General features: G+C 45.1%; 1 protein-coding gene across 1 annotated transcript in view; it reads left to right on the plus strand.

The window, feature by feature from the left end:
- The window catches only part of UHRF1 (ubiquitin-like with PHD and ring finger domains 1), a 41,669-nt gene that overhangs the window by 14,055 nt on the left and 14,175 nt on the right, over positions 1-13,439 (plus strand). The window contains exons 4-6 of the mRNA XM_008587741.1: positions 483-698; positions 12,726-12,826; positions 12,936-13,122. Coding sequence (XP_008585963.1) covers positions 483-698; positions 12,726-12,826; positions 12,936-13,122 — 504 coding nt within the window. The remainder of the gene's footprint in view (positions 1-482; positions 699-12,725; positions 12,827-12,935; positions 13,123-13,439) is intronic.

Here is a 13,439-nt window from a genome sequence, read left to right on the forward strand (position 1 = left end):
CTTCCAGCTTCCAGTGGTGACCAGCGGTCCTTGGTATTCCTGGCACTGGAGCTGTCTGTCCCTCCGATCTCTGCCTCTGTCTTCGTGTGACGTTTCCTCTCCTCTGTCTGTCTCTTCTTCTCTTATTATAAAGATACCAGTTGTATTGGATTAGGGCCCCCCTACTCCAGTGTGACCTCATCTTAACATGATTACATCTGTAAAGACCCTATTTCCAAAAAATGTCACATTCACAGGCACCAGGGATTAGGACTTAAGCATTTCTTTTTTTCTGGGGGGAGGGGATATGCTCCAACCCATAACACCTTCTGTGATTGGAATGTGTCTTACATACCTGCATATTTTCAATGTCAGCACAGAGGATTGTCAGGGAGGGAACTGTATACTGTCATGTGTGGTCTTTCTGCTGTGGCTTCTGTTTCTGGTTGATAGAACGAGGTCTGATACTATCACGAGACCTAAGGGTGGGGCTTTCCTCCCAGCTACCCGGAGAACGGGGTGGTCCAGATGAGCTCCAGGGATGTCCGAGCTCGTGCCCGCACCATCATCAAGTGGCAGGAGCTGGAGGTGGGCCAGGTGGTCATGCTCAACTACAACCCCGACAACCCCAAGGAGCGGGGCTTCTGGTATGACGCGGAGATCTCAAGGAAGCGGGAGACCAGGACGGTGCGTGAGCTGTACGCCAACGTCATGCTTGGGTGAGTGTCACGTTGTGGGGTGGGCTGTGGGGTCCCCTCTCCTGGGGTCTCTGGACTGGCTCTGAAGCAGTCTAGCCAGTACCCTACGTGCAAGGCCCTCAGCCTCCTGCCTGGCCTCCCTGCCTCCCATCTGGGGCTCCACCGCCCACTTCCTGCTCACTGCTAGTGATCTTTCTGAGGCTATTCTCTGTTCTGGGCATTCAGTTCCCTTTTCTGGAGACATCACTGTTACCAGGACTCTGCAGGAATTTTCTGTTCATAAACACACGTAAATATGAGCAAAACACATGTCCACATCTGGATGTGTTCTACATTCAAGGTCAGCAAACTGTAGTCCATGGACCAAGTCCGGCCCTTTGCCCGTTTCCACAAAGTTTTTTTGGGACTCAGCCACGCCTGTTTGTTTACTTATTATCTGTGGCTGCTTTTTTGGTAGAAGGGCAGAGACGAGTAGTTGTGACACAGATGACGTGACCTGCAAAGCTGAAAATATTTGCTATGTAGCCCTTGGCAGAGAAAGTTAACAGAGCCCTTTTCTGAGTTGCCTTTTTTTTCTGTGCTAAAATATGTCATTTTAAAAAATGACAAAAATGAAAATTTGCCATTTTAATCATTTTAAAGGGTAAAATTCAGTGCCATCGAATACATTCACTCAGGTACAGCAAAGGGCCAGATAGTCAGTGTTTTGGCTTTGTAGGCTGATGTCCTCTGTGTTGATACTAGCCAGCTCCTCTGTTCTGGTGTAAAAGGAGCTACAGAGAATAACAGGAATGAATGAGCGTGCTGTGTACCAATAATTAAGACTTTATTTGTAAAAACAGGCAGCTCTGTTTACCCTGTTCTAAATATTCTAAATACATCGTCAGCACCCTGATGAACTGCTTTTAGCTGCATTGTTTACCATTCATAAAGACTTTGGGGGCCGGCCCGGTGGCGCACTGCTACAGTGCGCCACTTGGGAGTGTGGCGGCGCTCCCGCCGAGGGTTCAGATCCCACATACAGAACGGCCACTAGCTGGCTGGGTGAGGTGTGGGCGCGGCACCGAGGGTTGCGATCCCGTTGCTGGTCCCGGTCCGGTGCGGGCGCGACACTGAGGGTTGCGATCCATTGCCGGTCACAAAAAAAGACAAAAAGGGGGAAAAAAAAAAAAAGACTTTGGTTTGTTTTTGCTGTTAAGTTTTTGTTTTTTTTGTGGCGGCTGGCCAGTTCAGGGATTGAATCCTGGACCTTAGTATTATCAGCACCGTGCTCTAAGCAGCTGAGCTAACTGGCCAGCTCCCCCAAAAGATTTATCAATATGAGAATGTGTATATTTATATAAGTGTACACACACACACACAATATAAACAGATAAAAGTCTTTTTGAACCACGGCATGACCATAAGAAATCCACTCCATAGAGGGCGCCACTGAGTAGGGGACCTGGAAGTGGCGCAGAGTGATTTGTGGCAATCTTGTTAACGTGCCCTTCTCCATCATTGAAAACAATTTTTCTCTATTCCCTTTTGATGCCAAGAAACAACACAAGGTTGATGAAAATATTCTGAAATTGATTGTGGTGATGGTTGCGCAATCCTGTAAATATACTGGAGACCAGTGAATTATACACTTTACCTGGGTGAATTGTTTGGTATGTAAATTGTCTCTTAATAAGCTGGGGGTTTTTTGTTTGTTTGTTTTGTTTGTTTGTTTTTAAATCACAAAACAGAAAAGTTCCCAAGCCTCAGTTGGGATCTTGCTTCCCACCTTTTGGCCCCAAAACTAACCCAGGGTGGCTGGTCCTTCGTCCTCTTGTTTCATTCTCTGGAGTTGCCTTCCCTGTGTGGTTAGTAACAGGATTTTGAAAACAGTCTGTGCTCGGTGATCATAACAGCCCAGCGATGGCTCAGCTGCTTCCAGAAGACTGACGCTGAGTATTTCTGAATATTACTTCTCAGACCCACTTGCTTTTTTTCAACCTCATTCATGGCAGGGGCAATACAGCCTGCTCTGCTGAGACCCAGACCTCTGAAGGGATAGCCATTGATATTCTAAAGGCTCAGCTGCAAGTCAGAAGGCAAAGGTTCCTTTTGCACTCGGGCCACTTGCTCCACGGCTTTGGGGAAATCACTGTCCTTCTTTGGGCCTCTGATTCCCCAATTGTACAATCAGAGGCTGGCTAGGATCCAGGACCCTAAATGCAGATGCTCCCTGGGGTTGGGTGGGGACAGGTGATGGCAAGTGTGCCCCATTCAGTGGGGCAGCTGCCTTTGGTTCTGGCTTATTGGTGTCAGAGGGGCAGCTGCCTCTGGTTCTGGCTTATTGGTGCCAGAGGAGTCTTGGCTTGGAGTTACTGAGCTTTTGATTTTCTGAGAAACAAACTATTTGGATTGTTTTTTTTTTTTTTTGTCCTTTTTGAGACCAGCCGCACCGCGCTCAGCCAGTGAGCGCTGTGAGCGCACCGGTCATCCCTATATAGGATCCAAACCCGCGGCGGGAGTGCTGCTGTGCTCCCAGCGCCGCACTCTCCTGAGTGTGCCACAGGCTCGGCCCTATTTGGATTGTTATATGAAATCTGATTTCTTTTTTTTTTTGACGGCTGCCAGGTATGGTAATCCGAACCCTTGACCTTGGTGTTAACCAGCACCGTGCTCTCCTAAGTAAGCTAACTGGCCAGCCCTGAGATCTGACTTTTAAATGTTGGCAACTAATTAAAAAAGAAAACACAGGGAGCCAAATAGTATCTGCTGTGGTTTGGCAATAGGCTACCCCTACCATTTCTTTCTTTTTTTTTTTTTTTATTAAAGATGACCGGTAAGGGGATCTTAACCCTTGACTTGGTGTTGTCAGCACCACGCTCAGCCAGTGAGCGAACCGGCCATCCCTATATAGGGATCCAAACCCATGGCCTTGGTGTTATCAGCACCGCACTCTCCCGAGTGAGCCACGGGCTGGCCCCCATACCCCTACCATTTCAAAGATCCATCTTAGAGGATCTCAGGTCCTTTCCAACCACCTCTCAGGTGCTTTCCAACTTAGAAATTTCTAGCATGTGGCAATGGTTTTGGAAGGGAGGAGTGTGGTGGCCAGAGGCTGCTCGCTTCTGTCATTGTTCTTGACAGTGTTATCAGGAGAGGAGAGTGAAGGCTTTAAGTCTGGCAAGCGTGGGTTTAGAAGCCACTTCCCAGCTGTTGACTGTGGCCAGGTCACATGTCAAGCTCCGTTGTTTCCTCTGTTAAATGGGGACAAAATGAGATGATCCATGCAAGCACTTAGCATAGGGCCTGGCACGTGGTCACCTTGTGATAAGCCTTAGCTGTCATATTAGTTAGCAATTGCTGCCTAACAAGTATTATACATGTAGTGGCTTAAGACCACATACACTTATCTCACAGTTTCTGTGGATCAGGAGTCTGGGCACTGCAAAGCTGGAGCCTCTGCTCAGGCTCTCTCAAAGATGCAGTCCAGGTGTTGCTCAGGGCTGTGGTCTCATCCAAGGCTCGGCTGGGAAAGATCCCCTTCCAAGCTTGCGTGATTGTTGGCATACTCCAGTTCTTTGTGGTTGAAAGACTGAGGGCTTCTTTTTTTTTTTTAACTCAGCTGCTAAAGGCTACCCACAGTTCCTAGGGGCACCCCGCCATTCCTAGGGGCCACCTGCAGTTCTCGCCCTGTTGGCTCCTCCAATATAGCCACTCATGTTCTAAAGCCAGCAAGGGAGGCCTTTAGCTAGTAGTCTAGGAGTACAGAGTGTTGTACAATGTATCATCAGCATGGGAGTGGAAGTCCATCAGCTTTGCCGGATTTAACTGGTTAGATGTAAATCACAGGTGCCACCCCTGTTCATGGGGGTCATGGGCCACCTTAGACTCTGTCTACCCCAGGGATATTGTAGGCGCTGTCCATTCCCTCGGAGGACAGATGGCCTTCACAGCCAGGCCCTGAGCATGGCTACTGCAGGGGATGAGACAGGCCATGGATCCTGGTCTCCAGCCCGAGTCGTTGTAGAGAGAGGGAAGAGCAGCTGCCTTATAATGGTGTAGTTACGGGCCGGCCCGGTGGCGCACTGCTACAGTGCGCCGCTTGAGAGCACAGCGGTGCTCCCGCTGAGGGTTCAGATCCCATGTGGAGACCAGTTCCCGCTCACTGGCTGAGCGAGGTGCGGACACAACACCAAGGGTTGCGATCCCGTTGCCGGTCCCGGTCCGGGCGCGACACTGAGGGTTGAGATCCGTTGCAGGTCACGAAAAAAGACAAAAAGGAAAAAAAAACAATAATAATAATGGTGTAGTTACCATTTTGCATGGTTAATAACCTCGTGTGGTTCAGACTTCTCAAGGAATTAAAGGGGATTCGGTGAGAAGCAACTGTCTTTTCTCCACCTGCTTTCCGTCCGTCGATTCCCCTCCTCAGCCAAAGACACCTTTCCTAGTGCACATGGACTGTCACCAGGAAAGGGTGACAAGAGCCCACACCCAGGGGCTTTCAGAAGTCTTCCTTCTGTTCATTCACGTGTGTGTCCTGGGGGGCGCAGGAAAGCATGATGGGAAAGGTATGGGCACTGGAGACAGTGGGTGACCCCAAGGCAGACCCCCCCACCTCTTGCCAGCCTTTCTTGTAATATAAGACCTCACAGAAGGTTGTAGGGACATAGAAAGTTGGTAACGCTGAGCAGAGTCACAGTGCACAGGGAGTTTACAACATGCGGGTCCTTGGCACAATCCACTTTTATTATTAGCTGTGTTGGGCATCATACAAGATGCAGTGAACAAAGAGAGACTCAGCCATGGTCCCTCTCCTGGGGCAGCACCGAGCCTGGTGAGGGAGACCGATCAGCAGATAACAGACAAGTTCCATCCCCATGGGGATCCCTGCTGTTACCTTTTTATAGCCACACCCACCTTCCCATCCCCCCACCTGGTCCCTGACCTGAAGCAAGCCTTAATTTATTCTCTGTCTATATAATTTTATAATTTCAGTGTTAGTAAATGGAATCACGTAGTATGTAACCTTTTGGGATTGACTTTTTTCATTCTGCATACTTTTTTCGAGATTCATCTGAACGCACGGAGTGATTGCATGCATCAATAGTTCACTTTTTTTTTTTTTTCCTTTTTGTCTTTTTTACTGACCGGTAACGGGATCGCAACCCTACATGGGATCCGAACCCTCAGACATGGGATCCGAACCCTCAGACATGGGATCCGAACCCTCAGACATGGGATCCGAACCCTCAGACATGGGATCCGAACCCTCAGACATGGGATCCGAACCCTCAGACATGGGATCCGAACCCTCAGACATGGGATCCGAACCCTCAGACATGGGATCCGAACCCTCAGACATGGGATCCGAACCCTCAGACATGGGATCCGAACCCTCAGACATGGGATCCGAACCCTCAGACATGGGATCCGAACCCTCAGCACATGGGATCCGAACCCTCAGCGGGAGCGCCACCACGCTCCCAAGCAGCGCACTCTCCAGTGCGCCACCGGGCCGGCCCCTATAGTTCACTTTTTTATTGTTGAGTAGTAAGTATTCCCTGATTTGGGTGGAGCAGCTTGTTTAACCATTCATCCAGTGAAGGATACCTGGGATGTTTCCAGGTTTGGCAGTTGAGGATTTATTTGACTTAAGTTCATAAGAGATAGTGGCCTGTACTTTTCTTATTTTGTATGGTCTCTGTCAGTTTGGTCAATGCTGGCCTCATAACTTGAGTTGGAAAGTGTTCTCTTCTCTTTTTTTTCTGGAAGAGATTGTGTAAAGTTGGTCTTAATTGTTCTTTAAATGGTTGATAGGATTCTCCAGTGAGACCATCTACATCTGGAGATTTCTGTATCTTTTTTTTTGTTGTTCTTGTTGAGTGGGGAGGTTGTAGTACAATTTCCCTGTGCATTTCATCAACCAACTTTTTTTTTTTTTTTTAATTATTGTTTTTTGGCAGCTGGCCAGTACAGGGATCAAACCCTGGACCTTGGTGTTATCAGCACTTCACTTTAACCAACTGAGCTAACTAGCCATCCTAGATCTGGAGATTTCTTTCTGGGAGTTTTGTATTTATGAGTTCAGGTTTTTTTAATGGTTATAGGACTACCCAGGCTGTCTATTTCATTGTGGTCGAGTTTAGTGGAATTAGCCCATTTAAACATTAGGTTTTCGAGGAATTAGCCCATTTCTATGAGAGTAAAGTTGTTTGTAATATTCCCTTGTTCTTTGAATGCCTGAAGGATCTGTAGTGATATCCCTTTTTCACTCCTGATATAGGTGACTTGTTTCTTTTCTATTTTTGTTAGTCTTGCTATAGAGGATTGTCAGTTTTATTGGAAATTTTTTTTTTTTTTTTTAAGATGACCAGTAAGGGGATCTTAACCCTTGACTTGGTGTTGTCAGCACCACGCTCTCCCAAGTGAGCTAACCGGCCATCCCTATATGGGATCTGAACCTGTGGCCTTGGTGTTATCAGCACCACACTCTCCCAAGTGAGCCACGGGCTGGCCCCAGTTTTATTGGAAATTTTTGAGGAATCAACTTTTTGTTTCATTCATTTTTTTTCCTCTATTTTCTTATTTTCAATTGTGCAATTTCATTGATTTGTGCTCTCATCTCTTAAATTTTCTTTCTTCTGCTTGCTTTTGGTTGGTTTTGCCCTTTTTCTCGTTTCATAGGAGCTTAGAATATGGATTTGAGATATTTCCTCTTTTCCTTTTTTTATTCACTTTTTTAATTTTGGCAGCTGGCTGGTATGGGGATCCGAACCCGTGACCTTGGTTTTATAAGGCTGTGCTCTAACCAACTGAGCTAAGTGGCCAGCCCCTGACATTTCCTCTTTTCTAATGTAGGCATTTAGCGCTATAAGTTTCCCCCTCAGCACTTCCTTAACTGCTTTTCACATATTTTTCCATGTTATATATTTTTTATTTCCTTTCAGACTTCCTTTTTGACTCATGGCTTATTTAGAAGTGTGTTGTTTAATTTCCAAGTGTTTAGAGATTTTCCTGTTGTCTTTGTTATTGATTTCTAGTTTGACCTCATTATGGTAAGAGAACATACTCTGCATGTTTTAGTTCTTTTAAGTTTAAGTGGGCTGGCTGGTTACTCAGTTGGTTCGAGCATGGTACTATAACACCAAAATCAAGGGTTAAGATCCCCATATCAGCCAGCTGCCAAAATAAATAAATAAACATAATTTGTTAAGGTTTAAGAGACCAGGATATGGTCTCTTTTGATGAATGTTCCATGGTTGCTTGGGAGGGGGGAAATATATATATATATTCTGCTGTTGAAGGGCGGAATGTTTCATTTATTTCAGTTAGATCCTATTGGTTGATTGTGTTGTTCAGATTTATATTATTGCTGATTATCTGTTTAGTAGTTTTAGCATTTGCTGAGGGAGTTGTTGAAGTACCCAGATATATTTATGGATTATCTGTTTCTCCTTTCAGCCTCATGCCTGAGGCTCTGTTGTTTGGTGCATACACATTAGTGGTTGTTATATTTCTTCCTGGTAAATCAATCCTTTTATCATTATGTAAAATCCCTCTTTGTCTCTAGTAATTTTAATTGATCTGAAGTCTACTTTATCTGAGGGTGTGCATGTGTGTGTGTGTGTGTGTGTGTGTATTGACACTCCTTTTTTTTAAGTTAGTTTGCATGATGTATCTTTTGTTTATCTTTTTGCTTTCAAGTTATGTTGTTGAATTTGAAGTGAGTTTCAAGATAGATATAAACAGCATATAATTGGGTTATTTTTCTTTTTTTAATTCACTCTTCCAGTCTTTGCCTTTTAATTGGCATATTTAGACCATTTACATGGAAAGTAATTATTGGTAGGCTAGGGCTTAAGGCTGCATTTGATTATTGTTTTGTTTGTTTCCTTTGTCTCCTGATCCTCCCTAGTCTTTTTCTTTCCTTACTGTGGGCTACTTAAACATTTTAGAATTTTGACTGATTTATACTTGTTTAAACATACCCCTTTGAACAGTTTTCTTAGTGGTTTCTCCTGAGTTTTACAAAATAAATGTGTCATGTACTGGTTTAGTTTTACCACTTTGAGTGAAATGTGGAAACTTCTATTTAGGTATCCTTACCCTCCCCACTTACTGTTGTCTTGAGTATCAGATGGTGTTATAATTTTTACTGGTCATCATTTGATTTAGAAAACTCATAAGGAGGATAATCTGTCATACATGCCCATATTTCTACTCTTCTGATTGTTTTTTCTTCCTTCCTTTTACTCCAAGATTCCTCCTTTCTGTTTATTTGAAGAACTCCCTCTAGGTATTCTTTAAGGACAGGTCTGCTAGCAGCAAATTTTTGTAGTTTTCCTTCATCTGAGAATCCCTTTCCCCTCTTCATTTTTTTTTTTGGCTTTTTTCGTGACCGGTAAGGGAATTGCAACCCTTGGCTTGGTGTCGCCCGCACCGCGCTCAGCCAGTGAGCACACCGGCCATTCCTATATAGGATCCGAACCCGTGGCGGGAACATCGCTGTGCTCCCAGCGCTGCACTCTCCCGAGTGCGCCACAGGGTCGGCCCTCCCCCCTTCATTTCTGATACAGAATTATCTTTGCCAGGTATAGAATTAAATTTATTTACATAATTTTAAAAAATTACATTTACTTCTAATTCAAGTTTTATTTGTAAAACTTCAAACATTACAAAAAAGAATGCATAATGTGTTTATTTATTTATTTTTGCAGCTGGCTGGTACAGGAATCCAAACCCACGACCTTGGGTTATGAGGCTGCGCTCTAATGAACTGATCTAACTGACCAGCCTTATAACGTATATTTAAAGAAACTAATACTTGCAAGCCCATAGCCCATTTGAGGAACCAGAACAAAACCAATGCCCCATAGCACTGTGAACACTTTATATAATCATTTCTTTCTCTCTAAAATAGTTGTTGCCACTTAAGCATGTGCTCCTAAATGTATTGTTTAGTTTTGCTTGATTTGAATTTTGTAAATGTGGCCTCAGTTAAAATGTTTGTTGAAAGAAGAATGGTTCAATAGTTGAATGTTCTCACAATGGAATTTAATATAGTGGGCAACGCAGGACCACGCGAAGCAATCTCTAAAAAGTAACATTGAGTTAAAAAGCAAGTCACAGAAGTCTACATGTAGTATTTTTGTGTGTGAGAGCATACAAATTTTTTCATTAAAATCTTTAAAACTTTTGAAGTGAAATATACATATGGAAAATTGTTACTAGTCATAAGAATCCAAATAATCACCCAATAATGCATTCTCATTATAAAGAAATTCAAACAACACATATAAAGCCGAAGTCCCCCAGGACCCTACCCAATTCATTTGCCTTTTACAGGGTCTTTTCCCAGACTGTCCCCTGCTCATTTTTGTCCATATGTGTGTACAGAAAGAATAAGTCTGTTTTGTTTCAGTGGGTTTTAATAGAATCTGTAGTCTGGAACTTGCCGTTCCCCCCCCCCCCCCCAGCAATATGTCTGGGAAAGCCTGTGTTTTTCCATCATTCATTTTCACGGTAGCGAATAAAGTATCTCATGATTCAGTCTCTGTAGTTGACTTCACGATCCCCTGCAGATGGACATTCAGGTTGTTTCCCACTTTTCCCCATTATAAACAAGTCTGTCATACGTTCCTTGTACATTTCATCCTGTGCGTATTGGTGTATTTCCCCAGGACAGCCCCGAAGACAAGGAGTCTCTGATTCTGTGCATTTTAAAATTTCACTAGGTCATCCCAAGTTGCTCCTGCAAAGACTCTGCCCAGTGATTCTTCCAGGAGCAGAACAGAGACTCCTTGTCCCACATCCCCATGCCTACACTCCTTATCTTACTCTTTTAAATTGTGGTCAGTTTTTAAAGAATTATTAGGGCCGGCCCGGTGGCGCACTGGATAGTGCGCCGCTTGGGAAGCGTGGCGGCGCTCCCGCCCGAGGGTTCGGATCCCACATACAGACCGGTTCCCGCTCACTGGCTGAGCGAGGTGCAGGGAGCAACACCGAGGGTTGCGATCCCGTTGCCGGTCCCTGGCCCGGTACGGGGACAACACTGAGGGTTGCGATCCGTTGCCCGACACGGAAAAAGACGAAAGACAAAAAAAAAAAAAAAAAAAGAAAGAAATGCCACTTTCCGTTCACAAGATTTTTGGCCATTTATGTATATTTCTTTTGTGAAATGCTTCTACTTGACTTTCTGTTGGGTGAGTTGTTTCTTGTAGATCTTAGGGGAGGTTAATATACTCCAACTATTAGTCTTTTGTCTATGCTATACGTTGCAAATATTTTCTCAACATCCCAACCTTGTTTAGGGATCTTTATTTGGAAGAACTTTTCTTTTGTTACTTATTGATTTTTAAATTTTATGGTGGAAAAGTTCAAACACACATAAAAATGGAGAGAAGTGTATACTGAGCGCTAGATGGTATCACCTGGTTGCAGCATTTTTAAATTAATTAATTTATTTTTAAAAGATGAGCAGTAAGGAGATCTTAACCCTTGATTTGGTGTTGTCAGCACCACGTTCTCCTAAGTGAGTTAACCGGCCATCCCTATATAGGGATCCAAACCCGTGGCTTTGGTGTTACCAGCATGACGCTCTCCCAAGTGAGCCTTGGGCTGGCCATAATTTATTTTTATTTTTATTTTTTTGGCAGCTGGCCTGTACAGGGATTTGAACCCTCCACCTTGGCGTTACAGTGTTACAAAGCTGTAGCATTTTCGATCTCATGGCCTGTCTTGTTTCATCTCCATCCCTCCACTCATGCCACCCCCATTAAATCAAAGTAACTCCCACGTATCAAAGCGTTTTATCCGCCAATATTTTAGAGCACATTTCTTAAAAAGGACTCTTCATTGGGAAACATAGTTATCATGCTAATATCGCAACCTGAAAATTATTGGCTGTTTCTTAGTAACACATACCTAGTCATTGTTCAATCTAATTATCTCATTATGTTTTTTTTTTTTTTTTTTTTTTTTTAACCAAGTGTTTGATCAGCATCTGAGTAAGGTCCACAGATTTCAATGGGTCAATACATACAAGTGAGTGTTTAAAATCTCTCTTACTCTTTAAGTTTTCCATCCATTCGTTTTCCCCCTTTTCCTTAGCAGTTCTTCTGTTGAGGAAACCTGGTCATTTGTCCCATAGAATTTATACAGTCTGGATTTTGCCGTTCTCACCCTCATGGGGTCACTTACCATGTGCATCTGTCCCCTGGGTTTCCTTTGAACTGGCTGGTAGGTCTGTCCCTGCACTGTCTAGTCCCATAGCCGTGAGCCACACATGCTATTAAGCGTTTGAAATGTGGCCACGATGAATAGGGACGTGCTGTGAGCTTAAATACACGCCAGATTTTGAAGACTTTGTACAGAAAAGAAAGTAAAATAGTTCATTGATAATTTTCTAATATTCACTCAATGTTGCAATAATACCTTGAGTACACTGGGTTACATAAAACAACATATTCCAGTTATTTCTACCTGTGTTTCCTTTTCAAATGTGGTTACCAGAAAATTTAAAATTGCACACGCAGTGTATGTTCGTGGCTTGAATTGTTTCCATTGGTTGTTGCCAACCAACGTAGATGTCAGACTGATGGGGAGGGGGGCATGTCATTTTAACTCATGATCAGACTTCATTTATCTCTGTGGTTTTTGCTTGTTGGTCTTGTTGAATTGGCCTTCCATACCCAAAGATTCAAACTTATTCTCTCCAGCATATCACATCATGAAATTCTGGTTTATATGTTGTTCTTATCTTTTTTTGTTGTTGTTGGCTGGCTGATACAGGGAATTGAACCCTGGACTTTGGTGCTGAGTACCATGCTCTACCCACTGAGCTAACCAGCCAGCCCTTGCTGTTTTCTTCTTGTATCGGATTTAGTAGGACTTCAGCTGGCAAGGGGGTAGCTCAGCTTATGCACAAGCCCCCCGAGGCCTCTTCCCTGACATGATGAGAGCCAGTGGTGTTGAAATGCTCCACGAGTGGTTGGAGAGTAGGATCCTCTCTGAGGCTCCTCGATGGGGTTGGGCAGCTGGAACGTTCTAACAGCGCGTCTCCCACAGGGATGATTCTCTCAATGACTGCCGGATCGTTTTCGTGGACGAAGTCTTCAAGATCGAGCGCCCAGGCGAAGGGAGCCCCATGGTGGAAAACCCAACGAGACGTGAGTCCCAGATCCCCGCCACTGTGTCTTCCACGCTGGGCATGGGGCGGGGGACTCCTTTTCCATGTCAGTCCCCTGGAGCTGACCCTGCCCTCCGTGTCACATCCAGGGAAGAGCGGGCCCTCCTGCAAGCACTGCAAAGACGACGTGAACAAACTCTGTCGGGTCTGCGCCTGCCACCTGTGCGGGGGCCGGCAGGATCCCGACAAGCAGCTCATGTGCGATGAGTGTGACATGGCCTTCCACATATACTGCCTCTGCCCGCCCCTCAGCAGCGTGCCAAGCGAGGCTGAGTGGTGAGTGGACGTTGTGCCTGCCGTAGAGGCGGCTCAGGTGGGACACGGAGGCTGGGGGCACCACGAGGTGGCCTCATGTTGTTGGTCACCCAGTAAACCCGGGGGAGGCAATAATGAAGAGCAGACAAAGGAGCCGTCCCGTGTCCCAAGGGAGGGCCCAGGCCTCAGGACCTGGGACACAGAGTGCTGGGCCTTGCAGGCCCTGCAAAAGCAGGACCCTTAGCCACATGTTCCTGGCGCTCCTCGTGGTCACTGCGGACGTGGCTGAGAGGCTGTGACGCTGGGCTCTAATGACACTGTGTGTTAGGTGGAGTTAC

This window comes from Galeopterus variegatus, unplaced genomic scaffold (genome assembly GCF_000696425.1).
Source record: "Galeopterus variegatus unplaced genomic scaffold, G_variegatus-3.0.2 Scaffold4520, whole genome shotgun sequence".
Taxonomy (NCBI): Eukaryota; Metazoa; Chordata; class Mammalia; order Dermoptera; family Cynocephalidae; genus Galeopterus; species Galeopterus variegatus.